This window comes from Adiantum capillus-veneris, chromosome 3 (genome assembly GCF_014529385.1).
Source record: "Adiantum capillus-veneris isolate H3 chromosome 3, ASM1452938v2, whole genome shotgun sequence".
NCBI lineage: Eukaryota > Viridiplantae > Streptophyta > Polypodiopsida > Polypodiales > Pteridaceae > Adiantum > Adiantum capillus-veneris.
In genome coordinates this window covers 87,202,015-87,225,270 of record NC_140933.1, presented here as the reverse complement: position 1 = coordinate 87,225,270, position 23,256 = coordinate 87,202,015, and the positions used below count along the sequence as shown (strand labels likewise).

At 44.2% G+C, this 23,256-nt stretch overlaps 1 protein-coding gene across 1 annotated transcript in view; it reads right to left on the bottom strand.

Moving 5' to 3' along the window:
* Positions 1–2,584: 2,584 nt before the first annotated feature.
* The window catches only part of LOC147461253 (37S ribosomal protein S27), a 40,661-nt gene continuing 19,989 nt past the window's right edge, over positions 2,585–23,256 (bottom strand). The window contains exon 2 of the mRNA XM_086500383.1: positions 2,585–3,063. Coding sequence (XP_086356509.1) covers positions 2,976–3,063 — 88 coding nt within the window. The 3' untranslated portion in view covers positions 2,585–2,975. The remainder of the gene's footprint in view (positions 3,064–23,256) is intronic.

Sequence of the window (23,256 nt, the reverse complement as noted above, 5' to 3'; positions counted from 1 at the left end):
TGCGGCTTTGAAAATAAAAATGCTAGTTGAGAAAAAGAGGAAGAGGAAAAGGAAAAATTTGGCCTAGATTTCAAGAAAGTGTAAAAATAGTGAAATACACCTTACATTTTTAAAATTTACTCATGGAAAAATCATGAAAAGGAATTGTGTATTCTTTGTCACATTAGATTCCAGTTAAATTGATATGGTGCCAGTACCACAAATGAGATGATTTTGGAAGTTTTGCTAGTAGTTGTTTTGTGTATGCAACGTCAGGAGATGGCTGGAATGGTTTCTAATCCTCTAAGCGGCACATGGTCATTATCCACTGATACCAATGTCAACTATATAGCCTATGGAACAAAGCCTGCATTGACTATGGCATAAGATGAACAGTTACGGACCTCGAATGGTCATTATCTATGGACAATTACATAGTTTATGTATCAAACCGTGTATTGGCTATGGCATAAAGCACCCAGCACTCATAGTAGTAAGATGATGTCATTATCTATGGACAATTAGCTTCTGTATCAAGCCCTATAGCGACTATGTCATAAATCACATATCTGCATCGCAGCACTCATAGTTGAAATATGATATCATTAGCATGTGAAGCATGCCAAAACCTTGGCTTAGATTCCAAGTTCTTGTATATCCGAGTCCGTATGGGCGAGAGATGCCAAAAGCAATGTTTTAGATCTCAATAGAGGCTTTTGAAAGTTAATATAGTCCAACAAGAGAAAAAATGGTGGTTTAAGTAATCCACATTTGAGAAATGACATACCGAGCTAAACACTTGAAAAATTTCTAATGAACCTTGTGCTTGTTACACCAAAGAAATATCTAGTTTGTAACTTATTTCAGAAGACCATCGACATGACTTGTCCATCATCTTGTTACTCTTTACAAGGCCAATTTTGTAATGTAGGCCTCAATGTACTATATGAATCAAGAAAACTTTTTGCTACATTTTGTAAATAGCAACCTCTATAGTTTGTTAATAGCTACCACCTTTCCTTGATGATAGTTTAATGTCTCAAGGGTTGAAAGAAATTGGTATTTGCACATGGACAATGACTGTGTCAAACTTGCGTTTACTTATTAATTTTCTCATTGGGATTCATTTTGTGGGACATGCAAAATGTAAGACAATCTTTCACTTTGAGGTCCTTGTCTGTCAAGTGGAAGAGAGCGTGAGAGGTTCTTCGGGAAAGGGCCCAAGAGCAATTGACCATATCAATTTGGATGTAAAAGAATGGTTCTAGGTGCTAAAACAACAACAATGGTTGGAATCAAGATTTGCAAATAAAAATTTTTACATGTTGAAAGCATGTTCTCACAAAGGGCTTTCAATCTTTTAGTTTGAAGTTATAGAAGGTTAGCTTGATAGGAATGCAAGGTCAACATGCTTGATGAATCACCAAATTTATAATGCTATAATATTTACAAAACTTTCCTACGTTCATTGTAATGGGGGAATGTAGGGCAAAAATGAAGGTTTCATCCAATGCCGAATATGCTTGTTGACTTCACCAAAAAGGCTTCTCAACACCAAGCTAACACCCCTCTCAAGGAAGTTTCCATTCAGAGAACGAATGCCCATGTTGGCAAATAAATCGGTCCTCCATGATCGTACTATATGACCACATGATACAACACGGCCACCTATTAAATAGTTTTTAAAAGTTTAAAAAAAACATCGCAATCCTTACGGCATGCATTGCAACACATTTTATTTACCAATACAAAATCATACCATATTTCACCGTACGATTGTACCATGCACCGCCGCCCACTCCACAAACACATGGTCTACAATAATGCACACCTACACTTCCAAACTAGCCATCAAATATCCCTCCTATCATGAATTTCTGTCAAACAAATGTAGCACATATGAGTGTGGATACCCATAGATTCATTATAATCATGCCACAAAAGCTCTACAAAGTAGCTTGATATATACATCTATGCAGCTAGAGGTCAGGGGGCACTACATTTGAGCGCTCCATCGACAACACTTTCTACAATGTAATAAACGCATGTAGCCCAGGATGTCGAACACGTCACCAACGGTAATAAGACTGAATCTCCTCCAATGACTGAAACAAGTCAAGACCTGCTTTTTTTTCATGCAGCCAATCGATGATGGCCACATCAATAGCTTGAATTTCATGCGCCCATGTCAACAGCCAAAATCCATACCATCTCAGATAGCGGTATAATGTTCGCAACTCAGTGTGCAGAAACTCTCGTGCTAGCATGTGGGCTACTGCTACATCCACTGCCTGCATTACATGGAATGGTCACCAACAGACCATTCCCTAACCCTTCAATTCTTGAAGAGAGCCCGACAATACTTTCAATCTTGACCATTTCGCTCATCATAGACATCTCTCCACAAGTTCCAAAAGCATATTCTTAAAACACGCTTCCTATTACCAATTGAATAATCACTAAAAATCTGTCGAAGGAATTCAATTTAGCTTCTCTATTTTCACAACGAAGGGTTAACAGAACTGTAGTGTTCTACCTGCATGGGACTCTCACTCATTTTATACAAGCTTGCTGTTCAATGCTTCCTAACTATTCAACAATGACAAATCACAAAAGCCAGCTATCTTTACCCGATTCTGTGTGGAACACACACATTTTCTACGAACATCTGTCTTCAGTGCTGATTCTAAGTGAGACATTTTCACAACAAATGACAGCATCTCTATGTCTGCCTCTCAATCTGAACCATAGAAGCGATGCCACAAGCACCACACATGCAGATCGCCTTAAATCCACCATTCAAGGACAAGCGATATCAGTCACGCAGGGAAGTAGGGCTTTGTTTACAATAAAACAATCATGCAAAGAACCCAGGAAGAATGGGTGTTCTGTATTAAGGGACTGCAGATGGAACCATGAGTCCTAACATTACTCCAACCCTACATCCTACAAGCCTTTCATCTGCAAAAAAGCTCCACATGAAATTAAAAAAGTGCTTATTTGCGCTTTGCTGCACGCTTGCCATGCCCTTTCTTGGGTGGACCCTTCCCTTGTCTACGCTTTCTTTCAAGATTCTCAAGTCGCCTGCAAAACAACGCCACACTCTCAAAATCTTCAAGGGGTAGAAGCTACTCTCTCTCTCTCTCTCTCTCTCTCTCTCTCTCTCTCTCTCTCTCTCTCATTGTATCAGATTCACCGCGTTGTAACTTTTAGGTCTCATAGGTCATTTTGGTCTTTTGAAGACGTTAATATAACATTTCATTTCTCTCTCTCTCTCTCTCTCTCTCTCTCTCTCTCTCTCTCTCTCTCTCAAATGCATCTTCTATTAGAAAACATCATGAGGGAACACACCCCAAGATAGATAAGAGTCACATGCTATGTAATCTAACCAGCAAGCCATTGGTGAAGCAGTGAATCAACAGCAGACACGTGTTGGAACTTGAAAACTGTGAATAGTTAAACTTGAAAACAACTCAAATCAAGACACAGTAAAATAGAGTTCTCTACCTAGATGCACTCACCACCAACTTACAGGTTCTCTCCGAGGGGCCTAAATTAATTGAAAAAGGCAGTAAAAGAAGAAGAAACTAAGGTTTACCAACTCATAAAGTTCCGACGACCTCTTGTGCGGTCCTCACTGCACCAGATTCAACCCGTTGATTCATCGGTAACTCTTGGAATAGTGGGTGCTAGATCAAAAGCTTCAAGGTAAAGCTCTAAGATCCGAGGAGTATTTGCTAGGTCCCCCTCCTCCATCCATTTTGCATCCAAAGCCTGAACTTGACTAAATATCGGCGTTTCAGCTTACCTTTCACTTTGGGCTGCTCCTCCAGCTCCCTGTCCACTGGCACTTCACCTTTGAAAGGTCTCAACAGACTTGGACACTCCAAGCCAAAGATCTAATGCAACACGTGAAAAAACTGAAAGAACTAAACAAAATTGAAAAAGAGACGACACGACAAAACGGAGTTCCGCGCCTAGAGAGTAGCCCCAAAGACTGGTGCCCCTTCTCGGTATTTCTCTATTATTATGCTTCACAAAGTACAATGTCTAAGGGTCCTCTTCTCTCAGCAGTGCTCCCAAGCTAATCTGCAAGAGAGAGGCCCTAGTAATTCTTATAAAGGCCCCTGGCCTAAAAGCAATACATGAAAAGCATCAAATCCAAAAGCTAGCGCGGCAGGCTGCCAACGCAATTTACGAAAATCCGTACAACCTGCCACGTCATCAACGTGATTTGTAGGTGTCCGTACAACTACCATGTCAGCATGTTTTTATGCAAGGCTTGACTGTGTGTGTGGGTAGTCCTGCTTCATTTTAATATCTAGTGTCCCTAGGCCCCGTCAGATAGGGTCCCATAAGTTGGTGGGAACTACCTTTAAAAATAGGCCGACACGCCTTACAAGTTTGGTGAAACTTTATCTGGCTCTTTCACTAGGGCTTGGACCCCTCTCTGTTCGGAGTCCGTCCTTTGAGTCATGCCACACCATCACTTTGTGACCCTTTATAAGTGCCCCTAGGGCCATTCTTTCAGGCATCTTGACACAGAGTTGGAAGATCTAGACCCAACGGGAGTTATACTCTTGCAGATCAATAATAAAGAAATATTGAAAGGGGCGCCAGTCTTTGGGGCCAACGCGTCTTGGCTCAGAACTCCGTCGCGCCGTGTCGTCTTCTATCTCTTCTTTTCAAGTTGTTCTGAAGTACTAAAAGTGTTGTCAAGTGTGTAGATCGCAGTGTTTCCGTCCAATCCGGTGAGTGTTTCCGTCTGATGCCTCAATGGAAATGATTACAAACTGCTTTAAAAATCGGCGACTTGGGCCGCCACATCAGCATTAGAAAAACACAACTTTTTGTGACAAAAATTTCATGTCCGTCCAACGCCACATTATCAACTCATCCGTTGGTTTCCCTCTCTCTCTTCTATCGGGTGAGTTTGCCACGTCTTCACTTTGTGACATACCCCCCCCTCGGAGAAGGTTGCTTGCTCGACCTCGCCTCCCTCACCAGCCATCCTCCTCCTAGTGTTGCAGACCCCCTAGTAGTTGTTCGGGCGTTTGTCCCTATGTTGGTCTAACTGCTTCGTCGATGCCCTGCTTGTTTCGGGTTTGTTTTCTTTTTGCTTCATTTTTGTTTCTTTCTTTTCTCTTCTTTCTTTGTTTCTTGGTTGTTCTTGATTGTATCTTTCAATATGTGTATGTGTGTGTGTTTCGCTGCTCTAAGAGGACTTGCTTTCAGGTGGGTGGGTGGGGGTGGGTAAGTGTGTGTGTGTGCACGCGCGCGCGTTCGGGTGGGTGGGTGTGCACGTGGATGCATGTCCTTCAAGTTTTTTGTTCTTGTTTTTTCATTTTTGTTGCTTTTGTTTTTTGTTTTTTTTTTTAATTCTCTCTCCTCGCCCTTCCAGGACTCTTCAAACGGTTTTCACTTGGACGCAGTTTTCAAAGTCTCCTGCACACTCTCCCTGGAGTTCCCTCTTCAGTTATGGTCTTTAGGAGCCACCTTCAGCAAGTGGACTGCTTGCACTCCTGGATGAAAGCTCCTGTTTGCTCCGGTGTAGAGCTTTGTTACCCACCTTCTGCCATCCTGTTGAAGTCTCTTGGTGATGTCAATTGCCTCTTCACCCTCACCTTCGTCCCCAACTGCTCTCTCTCTCTTGTTCCTCCATTACCTTTTGGTGTCAGACTTTACCCGTTGGCGGGCTCTGCCTGACACTTCTCGTAGCTACTCAATGTCATCTTCACCGTTGGTGGCTTTTGGTGGCTCTAGTTCTTGATTTACAATTGCTTTTGGTCGAAGTGCCTATCTTTTAGAGGCTACTGCCATCTCTCTCCATTTAGCTTTCCATGGCACTTTTTGCTCTCTTTAGGAGAGGTTTTTTACCCTGGCCTTCAGTCTTTTCCATTTGGCCATGTGCCTAGTTGTATCTTGTTTTACAATTTTTCTTTGATGCCTACGGGCCTGCTATGTAAATAGTGATGTACTTGCTCAGAGAATAGGCACCATTTGGGCATTTGGACATTTGTGAAAAGTGCCTTGTTTGCTCTTTTGTAGGACCGGTATGCTTTCCAAAAAACACACGCTTGATGCTCTGATACCACTGTCACAAGACGGGCACCACGTCCCAATAGAAAAGAACAGACTGAACAAACTTTTAGCACTTTAATAACAATTGAACTGTGTGAGAGAGAGAGAGAGAGAGAGAGAGAGAGAGAGAGAGAGAGAGAGAGAGAGAGAGAGAAACGACACGCGACACGGAGTAGCGGAATTCCACCCCAAAGAGTATTGGCCCCAAACCTTGGCGTCCCTCCTGACTCTACACCTTCTCCAGGAAGCATGCGAATGAGCCCATGGCCTCGTATTTAAAGGCCCTAGGCCCCAAAAGCAGTTTACATGAAAAGCCTTTAAACTTAAAAGCTTCTGGTCCAAAAGCAATGCCAAATAAGCTACCAGCATAAATCATGGAATTCCGTACAACTGCGACGTCAGCATTGTCAGCGCGTTTTGCAGAAATCTGCCACATCATCAATTTTTGCACAAGTGAGGGTCCAGCTTTATTTTTAATTCCTTTGTCACTTGGCCCCATCGGACGGAGTCCCATAAGTTGATAGGACTTCTTCTTCTTCTGCTGTTGCTTGCTCTTCTTAGAGTTTAGGCCCCTTGGCCGAGATGTGCAAGTTGGCTCCATTTCTCAAGGCTTGACATGTCAGCATTTTGTGACAACATGTACATAGGGTTAGATGTCGTCACAACCCAGTGACGTGGCGTCCACAATACACACACATACACCCTCCCCTGGCACACAGTTGCTGGCTCCTCCCAAAACTCACGCTGAAATGATGACGTGGGACTGTTGTACAGACTGCTCGAAAAAAGCGGCGCAAATCGCGGAAAGCTAACGTGGCAGCAACGTACGGAAAAGCATATGCGTGGGCTGTTTTTGTCTACGCAAGGCTTGAGAGAAAGAGAACTTTACTTTTTTTTAAAAGCTTTGCTTTATTTCACTAAGCCATGTGAGAGGAATTGCATGCTTTTAATGGGCAGCTTTTGGAACAGCTTTTGAGGCTCTGCTTTTGGCATCCCTTGTAATCTCTTTATAAGTGTGGGCAGGCCTCCCACTTCTCAGAGCATTTGGACGCAAAGTCTGAGAGTGAGAGCCTCCCACTCCCTTGTACTTTGATGTGCAGATTAATACAAAAAGAAATACCGAAAGGGGCGCCAGTCTTTGGGGCCAATATCTTTAGGCACGGAACCAGTGTCGAATCAATTGTAAACTGTGAACTGTTTTGAAGTGAATTCTTGTGGTGTCGCCGTAGAATCTCGACTTGGAGTGTCCAAGATTGCTACAGTGGTATCAGAGCACAGCCGATTTCTCTTCTACCGGGAAATCCGATCCTTTTTACGCGGCACTTATGGCTTCAGACAGAGATCAGTCAACTTCCTCTGCATCTGGAGATGCGGGAAGAGATCACGAAGAGGATTCACGCGGAGTATGGCCCACCTCGGCCTACTCAGGCGGAGCTTCAAGAGATGGAGCATCGACGATTGATCGATGATGCAACAAAAATGATGCTAAATTTTGCGAAGAACCCGAAATTTGCAAAATTTATGAGCCAGACCTCCTTCGACGAGGCGCACTCACAGTGGCGGCAAACCACAGAACCACCCCTCAAACCGGCACTCAAGAAACCTCCTACTCCAAGGATGTATACAGAGCAAGAATTAAAAGAGGTGGTTGATGCACGAATTTCTCTGCTTTTTGACGCGCAGAACAAAGCAGAAAAGCACGACAAAAAGCAGAAGAAAGGAACTGACTTCCTGGGTTATTTGGGTCGTCAGTCTACATTTGCATCGGCAAGAAAGCAGAAGAAGCGTGTTCGATTCGAAGGAGTACCCAGTTCTTTTTCTTCTTCTTCTTCTTCTTCTTCTTCTTCTTCTTCTTCTTCTTCGAGTTCTTCTAGCCCCTCTAATTCGAGCAAAGAAGACAGAGAAGGCAAAAAGCGAAGCAAAAAGCAAAGCTTCGGAAAGGGCAAGAAAAAGGCAAAGAAGTCTAAAAATCTCGCCCAGTTGTTGACAGTTCTACAGAGGACTCGTCTTCGGATAGTTCAAACTCTAACGACAGCAGCTTTTATACAAAGAAGAAGAATTTTTATAAAGCCAACCAGTATGACTTTCTGGAAGATAAAAGCAAGAAAGTCCAAGAGTTCAAAGAAGGTGGACAGTCAATTAAATTTGACACGTTTTCTGGTTATAGAGATGCTTCGAAGGGTTTGGCCTTCATTCAACAGTTTGACATAGCTTTCTCTGGAGGGCGTTACTCAGAGCACTCCAAGATTCGGAGGGCTACCTCTTACTTCAAGGGAAATGCTCGAACTTGGTGGTCCACGCTTCTATTGAACAAGACGCGCCAATTAAATGACTGAAATTTATAAGGCTTTTTATTTCTTCTTGGCTAACTCGAGAGTATGAACGCAACATACGAACTGCTTGGAACCATCTTCAAATGACCAAGAAGGATACATGGGACGCATATTGCGAGAGATTCTGGAGCTCTTTTCTACCAACCTCTTCATTTAAGAAGATCTCGTTCAAAGAACAGATTGAGCAGTTTACCTTGGGACTTCGAGATCCGAGATCACTGCTTAGAGCAAAAGTCAGATTCTATTCAAGAACTGATGAGTCATGCGAAACGGGGTTTTGCCATTCATTCAGGGAGTTTGACCTACCCCACAGATGAATTCATGACGCAAAGGACCGAACAGACTTCGAACAATGAAAGTAGAAAGAGGAAGAGCAACCCAGAAAAGAAAGAAAAGGATGCAGGACCCAAACTCACTCCTTGAGAGAGAGCTCTTTACATCAAAGAGGGGAAGTGCTTTGGATGTGGAGAAACTGGGCACATCTCCGCGAAGTGCCCTAAGAAGGCACCCAAAGAACAGAACGACAAGGATGAAGATAGGCCAGAGGGTTCGAAAGCAACTGAGGAACGTGGACGAAAAGCCAAGATGAAAACACGACTGGTTCCAGATTGCGTGGGTACTGACCCAAGCACGATGGACGAGAGTACAGAACTTTGCCGAGCATGGGGCGAAGTGAAAGACCAAGAAGCCTTGATCTTCTTTGATGGAGGAGCCAAGGCCAACTTCATTTCACCTGAATTGGCGGCGCAGCTCGAGATCACACCCGATCAGATGGGACCACTAGCAGAGGCAATTCTAGCGGCACCCGGCAAGGACGTAGCCATTACACTTGTCATTGGCAAACTTAGGTTGCATTGTCACGGGTATTTGGGGCATGAGGACCTCTACATAATGCCCTTGGAAGGTTGTGATGTCCTCTTGGGAATTCCCTGGTACCACAAGAACAACACCGTGGTCGACTATCGGGCGAGAAAAGCGACTTTGACTACAGAGAAGGGCAGAACCATTGTACTTGATGTAAAACTTACGCGCAAGTCTATCCCTATCGTATCGGCTTCGACCGTTTCAAAATTAATGAAATCCAGTCTATTTGTTTACTCGATCTTTTTGAGAGAGTTGAATATTGAGAATAGGACAAATATGTCTGAACTTGATAAAGAATGCCAAAATTTTCTCCACACTCATGCCGATTGCTTTTCAGAGGGCTTGCCAGGCGAGTTACCACCAGCTCGTCCTGAGGATTATACCATTGATCTGATACCTAGAAGCATACCACCAAACAGGCCACCTTACTCTGTGAGCTGAGCCCAGAACGAAGAAATTATGAACCAAGTGAAAGACCTCTTGGAGAAGGGTCTTGTCCACCTAGTACTTCACCGTACTGCTGTCCAGTGTTGTTGGTTTTGAAGAAAGACGGATCTTGGAGAATGTGCATCGATTATAGAGCTCTCAACAAAATCACCATCAAGAACAGATTTTTGTTCCTAGGATCGATGATATACTTGACCGACTACACGGATCCTCGTGCTTTAGCAGGATCGACTTGAAAAGTAGATATCATCATATCCGAATCGCGTCGGAAGACGTCTGTAAGTCAGCTTTTTGGACGACTTTTGGGTTATTTGAGTTTTTGGTAATGCCTTTTGGCCTAACCAATGCTCCTGCGACATTTAACCGGATGATGGGCAGGATTGTTCGAGAGTACAAACTATTTGTTGGCACCGTCTTTGACGACATCATTGTTTTCTCCAAGGATGAGGCAGAACATCGAGAACATCTGCTACAGATCTTTCAGGCATTACAAGATCACAAGTTGGTGATTAATGTGAAGGAAAGTGAATTTTTCCTACCAAAGATACACTTTTTGGGACACAGAGTGCAGATGGACCCGACCAAGATAGACACTATCCGTGATTGGCCCGATTTGAAGAATGTCCATGAAGTTAGAAGCTTCTTGGGCTTGTGTTCGCACTACAGGTGGTTCATTCAAAAGTTTGCAGAGGTTGATTCCCCTTTGCATATCTTGACACAGAAAGGAGTCCCTTTCTCGTGGGGACCCACAGAGGTGACTGCCTTTCAGACATTGAAAGAGATATCAACTACAGGATTAGTTTTGACTTTGCCGGACTTGCAGAAGTCATTTGAAGTATCTTGTGATGGTTGTGATCGTAGTCTGGGTGCCGTCGTACTGCAAGAAGGCCATGTCATTGCCTACGAGAGCTCATTGTTCTCAAGGCCGGAATTGACAGCACAGATTTATGAGAGAGAATTTTTGGCGGTTATCCATGCTCTTACTCAATGGCGGCATTACCTACTCAGAGCGGATTTTACTATCTTCACAGCCCATCAGAGTTTACGCTACTTCTTGTCATAGAAGCAGCTATTGGAAAAGCAGATGCGGTGGGCGAACATCTTCTAACAGTTTCACTTCCAGATTTTTCCATGTGCAGGGACAGAAGAATTTGGTGGCGAATGCTTTGTCCCGGAAGCCGTTGGTTCTGGCTATTTCCGCGATACATCATACGAGCTTCGAGGATATGGTCGACCAATATGCCTCAGATACAGATTTTGCAGATATTTTCACTCGGATACAGAATGGGGAGATAGTAGCGGGATATTCCATTCGGGGTAGCTACTTGATGAGGAAAACCATGTTGTGCATTACACAGCCATTGAGGGAAAAGGTTATGACCAAATGGCACTGTCCACCTTTTACGGGTCACCGCGGCATTGCTACCACCTTGAAAGGGGTAGAGAGATACTTCTTTTGGCCGAGACTCAAGAAGGATGTGGACGAGTTTGTGCGCAGCTGCTTGGTATGTCAGAAGGTCAAGTTTGACAGGCATAAAGCACAGGGATTGTTACAGCCCTTGCCCATACCCACCCGCCCTTGGGAAAGTATTGCAATGGATTTCATTTTGATCTCCCAAGAACACAGAGTGGTCACGATGGAATCTGGACTGTTATTGAGAGATTTAGCAAACAAACTCATTTCATTCCAGTGAAGAAAACAGTCAAGCCGGATCACTTAGCAAGACTGTTTGTGGCCCAAATCTTCAGATTACATGGTATGCCTGAGACGATTGTCTTTGACAAGGACCCCAGATTCACGAGTTTGTTGTTGGAAGGCAATTTGGGGAGAACATTGGCACGCGGTTGCAGTTCTCGTCATCTTTCCACCCGCAGACTGGCGGGCAATCTGAGATTGTCAATTCAGTGGTACTAGATTTATTGAAGTCTTACATCTCGGATCAAAAGAATTAATGGGAAAAGTATTTACCTTTGATGGAATTTGCCTACAATAACACGATACACTCTTTGACGGGGAACGTGCCATTTGAGATTATTGAAGGTGCTACGAAGATTTTTGAAGCAGATGAGTACACGTGCGACTTGGACACGGCTTTTGCCAAGGTTTGCAAGTCTTTGCAAAAATCTCAAGAAAGACAGAAAAAGGCAGCAGATCACCATCGTCACGATTTGAAATTGAACGAGAACGATTGGGTGCTCTTACGTTTTGAGAAGGCACGCCTGAGAAAGAAAAAGGGAAAGGAGAGGCTTTTTCCAAAGCTTAGTATGCAATACTACGGACCTTTCCAGACCTCCGAAAAGATAAATGAGTCTCCTTCCGACTGAAGCTACCCGAAACTTGGAGGATTCACAATGCTTTTCATGTGAGTCTCTTGAAGCCTTTTAAAAGGCGATGTGCCCGAAGATGGGGAGCCTGATGATCAACCCGAAGTGGAAGAAAACGAGGAGATCCTTGTTCCCGAACAGATATTGGCACATAAAGACAGAAAGATTAAGGGTAAAGTGATAAGGCGGTTCATGGTTAAATTCAAGAACTATCCTACATCGGATGCGAAGTGGATGGATGAGGAGGACCTAGCAGATACTCCTCAGATTGTGAATCTTTACCTTGAAGCTTTTGGTTTAGCATAGTCTATTCCAAATGGAACCCTGAATTCAGCTTGGCTGGATATCTGGTGCAACGGGTATGCACAAGAGGGGAGTTACTCCGTTGCTTTGTCAACAGATGCCTGGATCTTTGATACTAGAGTCACTGGTGTCTCTTTGAGCTTCAGGGATACTGAGAGCTAACAGTATTCTGCTGTAATGACTTTATGAACTGGAATTCCCGATAATATGATACGGATTTGTTCTTGACTTGTTTAAGTGCAGGAATTGATAAACAAAATGACTGCAGCATTTTGATCTGAATGATCTCCATAGACATGGTTGCAATAGGGATTAGTCAACCGGGCATCTATGAGGTCCTGAGTGGATCTAGATGCGGTTGCTAATTACATTGCCGATAAATCATGGTCTGAGATCCGGATGAATGTTGAATGTGATTTGTCATGTGATATCGTGTGATGTCCTGTGATGTGACTGTCGATTTGGTACATGTGCTAGATGTGTGTTCCTAGTGCGTCGGTACTAACAATCAGTGTCTGCTAAGACAGTTTATGGCTTCTGTCTGTTTTGCAAGCGTAATTGAGGGCAATTACAATGCTTTCAAGAGGGGGGTATGTCACAACCAAGTGACGTGCGTGCTCATAGTACACACACATACACCCTCCCCTGGCACACAGTTGCTGACTGCTCCCAAAATTCACACTAAAATGATGACGTGGGACTGTTGTACGGACAGCCCGGAAAAAGCAGCAAATCGCGAAAAGCTGACGTGACAGCAGCGTACGGAAAAGCATATGCGTGGGCTGTCTTTGTCTACGCAAGGCTTGAGAGAGAGAACTTTACTTTTTTTTAAAGCTTTGCTTTATTTCACTAAGCCTTGTGAGAGGAATTGCTTACTTTTAATGGGCAGCTTTTAGAACAGCTTTTGGGGCTCTGCTTTTGGCATCCCTTGTAATCTCTTTATAAGTGTGGGTAGGCCTCCCACTTCTCAGAGCATCTGGACGCAGAGTCTAAGAGTGAGAGCCTCCCACTCCCTTGTACTTTGAGTTGCAGATTAATACAAAAAGAAATACCGAAAGGGACGCCAGTCTCTAGGGCCAATATCTCTAGGCACAGAACTCCGTCAGGCCAGTGTCGAATCAATCGTGAACTGTGAACTGTTTTGAAGTGAATTCTTGTGGTGTCGCGGTAGAATCTCGACTTGGAGTGTCCAAGTCTGTTACAGATGTGCACGTGATATCCCCTCCTTTCAAAGTGAGGTACTAGTACCGAGCTACATGACTGCCTTGTAGTCTACCCACAACTCTGGATAATTTCTAAAAATTTCTTCGCCGGTCCACTTTGGTGCGTGAGTCGTACGATACTTGAACTTCATGAAGGTCTACAATGCTTGCTTCTTTGGGCCGCGCAGAAAGCAACACAAAGTGATATGTGGCGGCTTCAATGCTCCAAGTGCGTCTATGGTCGTGGATCCACCTTCGTCAAGAATCTCCGAAGAGGAAATTTCTTGAAACCATTGCCAGCACAAAACCATGAACATACCCATTCCATGTAGAGTAACTGGAAAAATACTAGTCTGCCTAAAAACTATGCATGCAATGTAGATGAACAAAGTTACTGAGTGCCAAACCGTTCACCAAACACACAAAAAGTGAGATCGAATCTTGACCTTTCAACCTATACCTATCAACTATGGCAAATCACAACAGAAATGCTGATGCTTGATGGACAATCTTGCTTGTGCTCTTTCTGAGATTGTGCCAAGGAAGAAACATGTAAAAGCGATTGACAAAACGGACAATCGGAAAACAATGTGAATTCCTTGAATGCAAACTTTTTTTCTTTTCGAGAGTGATCCGCATACATCCGTGCTCAACCGTGAGTGAATCATGTGCATTGTACAATACAGCATGCCTATGAAAAGGGAACACATAAAGACGGTGATGAAAATACAAGAAACCGTCACGAATGAGAAACTCGAACAATGCGTGTTGACTAATTATGCGAACATACAATACTTCCAGAGTGATTTCTGTGGACCTGGACTCAAGAGCCAAGATCGGTCCTTCGTGACTAATCGTATATGCAATGAGGTTAGCTTCACTAGGAAAATCATCAGGCAGACCATCATCCTTGCGAACAATCACATCTCTATCATGCAAAAAATGTGTGTCGTGCTTCGGAGAAGAAAGGACTGAGAGAGTCTCTTTCTCATGTTTCTTGGCAAGCTTTTGCCTGCCCATTAGAAATGAGAGGTAAAGAATGAATACCCTCCTCGCCACGAATGATAATGGGAGAGTCACTTTTGGCATTTAGAGTGAGCGTATTGTCGGCCCATTCAATGAGAGGGTTATGCTCGCAAAACCATCTAATACCCAAAATCATATCACATCCTGAAAGAGGAGACACAACAAATTTTCTACAGAAGGAAGCTTGTTGAACAGTCAATAACACATCAAGGCACTCTCATGTAATGAGAGAGTCCATACCGGGAGCGAAGCCCGACACCTCGAGAGGAGTTGTCTGGCTAACCTCCAAGCGGGCTCTTTCTACAAGAGAGAGCACCAATTACATCATGCATATGCCTAAGTTAAACAAGATCACCATGCGTTGACCATTCACATGAGAGACTCATCAACTAGATAAGCATGAGAAACTTGGGACACACTAGTGTTCTATGGAATTAACAGAGGATGTGGGTTTTGTGGGTTCTTGAGGTTCGTTGGATGTGTTCTTAGGACATGTCTTCTTTATATGACCCTTGACGTGACATTGATAACATCGACCTTCCTTAGAATAAATGATTTTTTCTTCTAACTTTATGTATCCTCCTATAAATCTTTGTGCAGCTTTTTCGTCTGGGGTTAGCTTAGGTTTAACAGGTGAGTTAGCTTTACCCTTAGATTCATTTTGAGAGTTCTTTTCCAAAAGATTAGAGGAAGATTGGCTAGAAGGGTTACCATTCTTACCGTTGTATGGGTTCTAAGGAGTCTAATAGGTACTGTGAGAAGACTTGTTCTCCTTAGGCTTTCCTTTGTTGTGCTTCATCTCCTGTGCGAGTGCATCACTACCGCCTTGTTGAGATCCACGGGGTCGAGTACTTCGACATCAAACTTGATATACTCGTCCAACCCAAAAAGAAATGCCTCTTTGCGCTCATCATCCGATTTGCGAATCGGGTGCCAAGTTACAAAACACGGGTTAGAGAAAGCCATGATTGGCATAACATTTTGCTTGAGATAGCACCAATCTTCTTTCAACCACGCTAAGTACTGAGGTGGCATAAACCGCGCCTTGAGCTTGTCTTGGAAGTCGGCCCAATTGAAAGAAAGGGGCACACCTTCTTCGGCTTCCTCTAGGTGCGCGGCCAACTGTGCCTCTTGCCATGCCAATTAATGGCATCATCGGCAAGATACATGGCTGCCGTCAAAACTTTGCTATTTCCTGATTTCTTAGTTGTCGCAAAGTAAGCATTAAATTGATGCAACCAAGAATGAATAATTAGCAACCATCTTACCATCATATTTACTGAACGTCAACTTTTCAGTGACTGGATTGTTGGAGTCCGCATCTCGACTCGTGTTACCTGAGGAATTACCCACATCTTTGACCGGCTCGGATTTCGAGGTGAGTACTTGTAGGATCAGCTCTTGCATGCGCTGGTCTCTCTACGCCTCACGCTCTAATCCAAAGCTGTTCGCCTTTCTTCAGCCGCTATGCGTTGGGCTTCGCGTGCTTGCTCACGCCCAAATCCATAACTGCCTTTCTTCCTTCGGCCACCAAGCGCACTTGCTCACGCTCACGCTCCAAGGCTACCTTTCTTCCTTCGACCACCAAGTGCGCTTGGTCACGCTCACGCTGTCACAAAGTGATGACGTGGCGGACAGCAGAAACCCTAATTTCTGCCAGAAACCCTAAAATTCCTGCAAACCCTAATTTCCGGAAATCGCGGAGGCTGAAATTTATTTAAAAAAATTTGGAAAATGATGAGCGACGCAAATTTCTCTTTTTCTCTACTTAAATGAGAAAGAGAGAGAGAATGCTTTTGCTTTCATGTTTTGACTCTCTGTGAGAAAGAGAGAGCAATTGTTTTTTATTTGAAGCTTTTGGGGCTCTGCTTTTGGGCATCCCTTGTAACCTTTAAATTAGTGGTGAGGGCCTCACTTCTCAGAGCATCTGAACGCAGAGTCTGAGAGTGAAACCCTAACCGCTCTCTTGAACTTTGATGATTGATTAATATAAAAAGAAATACCGAAAGGGGCGCCAGTCTTTGGGGCCAAAATCTCTAGGCACGGAACTCCGCCGGGCCAGTGCAAATCTATTGTGATCTGTGAATTGTTTTAAAGTGGTTATTTGGTGCTGTCGCGGTTGATTCTTGACTTGGAGTGTCCAAGTCTGTTACAGTGGTATCAGAGCACGGCCGATTTCTCTTCTACGGGAAATCCGATCTCCGAATTTTTTTTCCGCGGCACCTATGGCTTCAGGCAATGATCAGTCGACTCCCTCTGCATCTAGAGATGCGGGCTGGGATCACAACGAAGATTCAGACAGAGAGTATGGCCCGCCTCGGCCTACTCAAGCGGAGCAAAGAGAGATGGAGCGTCATCAATTGATTGGCGATGCAACAAAGATGATGCTCAATTTTGCCAAGGATCCGAAGATGGCAAAATATATGAACAGATCTTTGGAAGAGGTACAGATGGAGTGGCAGAGAACCACAACACCACTCCTGAAACCCGCTCTCAAGAAGCCTTCTGCCTCCAAGAAATATACGGAGAAGGAACTGGAGAACGTGGTTGATGCACGGATTGCTTAGCTTTTCGACATGCAAAAGAAGGACAAAAAGCACAGCAAAAAGCAGAAGAAAGGCACTGACTTCCCGGGATATTTGGGTCGTCGGTCGACATTCGACAAGGCAAAGAAACTGAAGAAGCGCGTCAAGTTTGAAGGCCTACCCAGTTCTTCTTCTTCTTCTTCTTCTCCTTCTTCTTCTGACAGTTCTTCTAGCTCTTCAGACTCGAGCGAAGAAGACAGGAAAAGCAAAAAGCGAAGCAAGAAACAAAGCTTCGAAAAGGGCAAGAAAATGGCAAAGAAGGCTACATCTCGCCCAGAGACTGACAGTTCTACTGAGGACTCGTCTACAGACAGCTCAGATTCTGATGACGGAAAGTTTTATGCGAACAAGAAGAATTTTTACAAAGCCAACCAGTATGACTTTCTCGAAGATAAAAGCAAGAAAGTCCCAGAGTTTAAGGAAGGTGGCCACTCGATCAAGTTTGATACTTTTTCAAGATACTCGGATGCTTCGAAGGCTATGTCTTTTTTCAGCAGTTTGACATCGCTTTCGCGGGAGGACGCTATTCAAAGCACTCCAAGATTCAGAGAGCTACCTCTTACTTTAAGAGGAATGCTCGTACTTGGTGGTCCACGCTTCTTTTAAACAAGACTGCGCCAGTTAAATGGCTGAAATTTAAGAAGCTTTTTATTTCTTCTTGGTTGACGCAAGAATATGAACGAGATGTACGAGCTGCTTGGAACCATCTTCGGATGACCAAGAAAGATACAATCAATGCTTATTGTGAAAGATTCTGGAGCTCTTTTCTACCCGCCTCTTCATTCAAGAAGATCTCGTTCAGAGAACAGATTGAGCGGTTTACCTTGGGTCTACCTACAGAGATCCGAGATCACTGCTTGAAACAGAAGTCAGCTTCTATTCAGGAGTTGATGAGTCATGCGAATGCCATTCACTCTGGCAGTCTGACCTACCCCACAGATGAGGCCATGACACAACGAGCCGAACAGACTTCTGGGAATGAAAGAAGAATGAAAAAGAGAAACCCAGAGAAAAAAAAAGGATACACGACCCAAGCTTACTCCTGAGGAGAGAGCTCGCTTCATCAGAGAGGGGAAGTGCTTTGGCTGCGGGGAACATGGACATATTTCCGCGAGGTGCCCTGATAAGGCACAGAAAGAACAGAATGATAAAGACGACGACAGGTCTGAGAGTTCGAGAGCAGCTGAGGAATGTGGCAGAAAAGGCAGATAGAAAAGTAGAACTGGTACCACATGGCGTGGGACCTGCACCGAATCTAATGAATGAAAGTACAAACTTTGCCGCTTTCGGGGCAAAGTGAAGGATCAGGAAGCTCTTTTGAAGGAGCCAAGGCCAACTTCTTTTCACTTGGAATTGGCGGCTCGATTTGGAACTACGCCCGACAGACTGACGCCACAAGCGGAGGTAGTTCGACTGGCACCCGGATGGGATGTTGCCATTACACCGAGCATTGGCAAACTTTGTTTGCAATGACAGGGGTGTTCAGGGCACGCGAGTGACGTTCTACTCGGGATCCCTTGGTACCACAAGAACTACGCCGTGGTTGACTACCGGGCCGAGAAAGCGACTTTGATAAATGAAGGGCTTAGAGATTGTACTTGATGAACTTCAGTTTTCTTATTCATTCTTTTGGGAGAACTGAACGCTGGATAAAGGTTGAATATCTTTTGACCTGATCAAAAGAACGCCAAGATTTTTTTTTCTCCACACTCACGCCGATTGCTTTTCAGAGGGCTTGAAGATCAAACCATTGATCTGATACTTGGAAGCACACCACCGAATCGGCCACCTTATCGTGTGAGCCGAGTACAGAATGAAAAGATTATGAACCCAGTGAAAGACCTCTTGGAAAAGGGTCTTGTCCAGCCTAGTACTTCACCGTATTGCTCTCCAGTGTTGTTGGTTTTGAAGAAAGACGGATCTTGGAGAATGTGCATCGATTATAGCACTCTCAACGAAATCACCATCAAGAACAGATTTCCGATTCCTAGGATCGATGATATACTCGACAAGTTACAGGGATCCTCGTGCTTTAGCAGGATTGACTTGAAGAGTGGACATCATCAGATCAGGATAGCGCCAGGAGATGTCTACAAGACAGCTTTTCGGACGACTTTTGGGTTATTTGAGTTTTTGGTGATGCCTTTTGGCTTAACCAATGCTCCTGCGACATTTAACCGGATGATGGATAGGATTTTTCGAGAGTACAGGCTATTTGTTGGCACTTTCTTTGACGACATCATTGTTTTCTCCAAGAATGAGGCAGAACACAGAGATCATCTGCTTCAAGTCTTTCAGGCATTACGAGATCACACATTAGTGATTAATGCTACGAAAAGTGAATTTTTCCTACCAGAGATACATTTTTTGGGACACATTGTGTCAATAACAGGAGTGCAAATGAACCCGGCCAAGATAGAGACTATCCGTGATTGGCCCGATTTGAGGAATGTCCATGAAGTTAGAAGCTTCTTGGGACTGTGTTCGTACTACAGGCGGTTTATACGAAAGTTTGCAGAGGTTGCTTCCCCTTTGCATACCTTGACACAGAAAGGAGTACCTTTTTTCGTGGGGACCCACAGAGGTGACTGCCTTTCGGACATTGAAAGAGAAATTGACTACGGGACCTATTTTGACTTTGTCGGACTTGCAGAAGTCATTTGAAGTATTTTGTGATGCTTGTGGTCGTAGTCTGGGTGCGGTCTTGATGCAAGAAGGCCATGTCATAGCTTACGAGAGCCGTTTGTTCTCTAGGCCGGAGATGACAGCACAGATCTATGGGAAAGAGCTTTTGGCGGTTATCCACGCTCTTACTCAGTGGCGGCATTACCTACTCGGAGCGGATTTTACTGTCTTTACAGACATTCAGAGTTTGCGCTACTTCTTGTCACAGAAGCAGCTTTCGGAAAAGCAGATGCGATGGGTGAACATCTTGTCACAGTTTCACTTCCAGATTGTCCATGTGCAGGGACAGAAGAATGTGGTGGCAAATGCTTTGTCTCGAAAACCGTTGGTTCTGGCTATTTCCGCGATACATCATAGGAGCTTCGAGGATATGGTCGATCAGTATGCCACAGATACAGATTTTGCAGATATTTTCACACGGATACGAGATGGGGAGACAGTAGCGGGATACTCCCTTCGGGAAGGCTACTTGATGAAAAAGACTATGTTGTGCGTTACACAGCCGTTGAGGGAAAAGGTTATGACTGATTGCCACTGTCCACCTTTTACGCGTCACCGCGGCATTGCTACCACCATGAAAGGGGTAGAGAGATATTTCTTTTGGCCGAGACTCAAGAAGGATGTGGAAGAGTTTGTGCGCAGTGCCTGGTATGCCAGAAGGTCAAGTTTGACAGGCATAAGGCACAGGGATTGTTACAGCCTTTACCCATACCCACCCGCCCCTGGGAAAATATTGAAATGGATTTCATTTTTTTGATCTCCCGAGAATACAGAAAGATCACGATCATTTTCCGATTACATGGCACGCCTGAGACGATTGTCTCCGACAGAGACCCCAGATTTATGAGTTTGTTTTGGAAGGCAATTCGGGAGAACATTGGCACGCGGTTGCAGTTCTCGTCATCGTTCCACTTGCAGACTGACGGGCAATTTGAGATTGCCAATTCAGTGATTTTAGATTTATTGAAATCTTGTATCTCGGATCAGAAGACTCAATGGGAAAAGAACTTACCTTTGGTGGAATTTGCCTACAATAACACGATATACTCTTCGACGGGGAAGACGCCATGTGAGATTGTTGAAACTGCTGCGAAGGTTCCATCCTTCCTGAGCACGAAAGATTAGAAATTTGACGCGGATGAATATTCGCGAGATTTGGATACGGCTTTTGCCAAGGTTCGCGAGACTTTGCAGGAGTCTCAAGAACGACAGAAAAAGGCAGCGGATCGCCATCGTCACGACTGGAAACTGAAGGAGGATGATTGGGTGCTCTTACTTTTGAGAAGGCACGCCTAAGAAAGAAAAAGGGAAAGGAGAGGCTTTTTCCAAAGCTTAGTATGTGATACTACGGACCTTTCCAGATTACTGACAAGATAAATGATGTCTCCTTCCGATTGAAACTGCCAGATACTTGGAGGATTCACAATGCATTGCATGTGAGTCTCTTGAAACCTGTTAAGGGTGATGTGCCTGATGATGGGGAGCCTGATGAGCAACCCAAAGTGGAAGAAAACGAGGAGATCCTTGTTCCTGAACAGATTTTGGCACATAATGATACGAAGAAAGGTAAAGTCCGAAGGCGGTTCTTGGTTAAGTTCAAGAACTTTCCTGCATTTGATGCGAAGTGGATGGAGGAGGAGGACCTAGCAGATACTCCTCGGATTGTGAAACTTTACCTCGATGTTTTGGTTTAGCATAGTCTACTCCAAACAGAACCCAGAATTCAGCTTGGCCGGAGATCTGGTGCAGTGGGATGCACAAGAGGGGAGTCACTCCACTCCTTTGTCAACAGATGCCTCGATTTTGATACTAAAGTCACTGATGTCTCTTTGAGCTTCAGGGATACTGAGAGCTGACAGTATTCTGCTGCATGACTTTATGAAATGGAATTCTTGATAATGATACTGATTTGTTCTTGACTTCTTGTGAGTGCAGGAACTGATGCCGAAATGATTGCAGCATTTTGGTCTGATTGATCTCGAATAGACATGGTTGCAATAGGGGTTAGTCAATCGAACATCGATGAGGTCCCAATTGGACCTAGATGTGATTGCTAGCTACATTGCCGATAAATCATGGTCTAAGATCCGAATGAATGTTGAATGTCATGTGATGTCCTGTGATGTCTGGTGATGTCTTGTGATGTCGTGTGATGTGACTGTCGATTTTGTACATGTGCTAGATGTGTGTTCCTAGTACGTAGGCACTAACAGTCAGTGTCTGCTAAGACGGTTTATGGCTTTTGTCGGTTTTGCAGGCGTAATCGCGGTCGATTACAATGCTTTCAAGAGGGGGGTATGTCACAAAGTGATGACGTGGCGGACAGTAGAAACCCTAATTTCTGCCAGAAACCCTTAAATATCTGCAAACCCTAATTTCTGCCATAAACCCTAATTTCCGAAAATCGTGGAGGCTGAAATTTTTTAAAAAAAATAATAATTAAAAAAAATTTTGGAAAATGATGAGCGACGCAAATTTCGCTTTTTCTCTACTTAAATGAGAAAGAGAGAGAGAATGCTTTTGCTTTCATGTTTTGACTCTCTGTGAGAGAGAGAGAGCAATTGTTTTTGATTTGAAGCTTTTGGGGCTCTCCTTTTGGGCATCCCTTGTAACCTTTAAATTAGTGGTGAGGGCCTCACTTCTCAGAGCATCTGGACGCAGAGTCTGAGAGTGAAACCCTAACCGCTCTCTTGTACTTTGATGATTGATTAATATAAAAAGAAATACCGAAAGGGGCGCCAGTCTTTGGGGCCAATATCTCTAGGCACGGAACTCCGTCGGGCCAGTGCAAATCTATTGTGATCTGTGAATTGTTTTGAAGTGGTTATTTGGTGCTGTCGCGGTTGATTCTTGACTTGGAGTGTCCAAGTCTGTTACACACGCTCCAAGGCTACCTTTCTTCCTTCGGCCACCAAGCGCGCTTGCTCTTGCTCATGCTCCAAGGCTATCTTTCTTTCTTCGCGCTCGCTATCCAAGGCAACGCGTTGCGCCTCTTTGTAGCATCATGGCCATCATCGACTTGACCAAAGCCTCCATAGGATTTGGTGCAACCCGTGGCATAGATGAGGATTGGAGAGGATCGGAAACAAATCCTCCTGGTGGGGAAACTTCTTCATCACCAACTCCACTCTCATCACCTTCACGTAAAGTATCCATTCCGCTTCAAGTGATGACCATACACTGAGATCTAGGGTACTTAAGTGCTCAAGGAACTTGGGGTCTTGACGTTCTTGGGTTCTTGAGGTTCTTGAATTCTTGAGGTTCTTGAGTTCTTTAGCTTGCAATCGGTGTTTGAGAAGGCTTTTCTCTTATCGAGCTCGACTCTTCCCTGCAAGCACACCCCTTGGCGGTCTTGAACACACAAAAGTTGCTTTTTTTGTAAGGTGCAGCGGAAGTGAATGTTGAACTTTGCTCAAGATGAGTGCT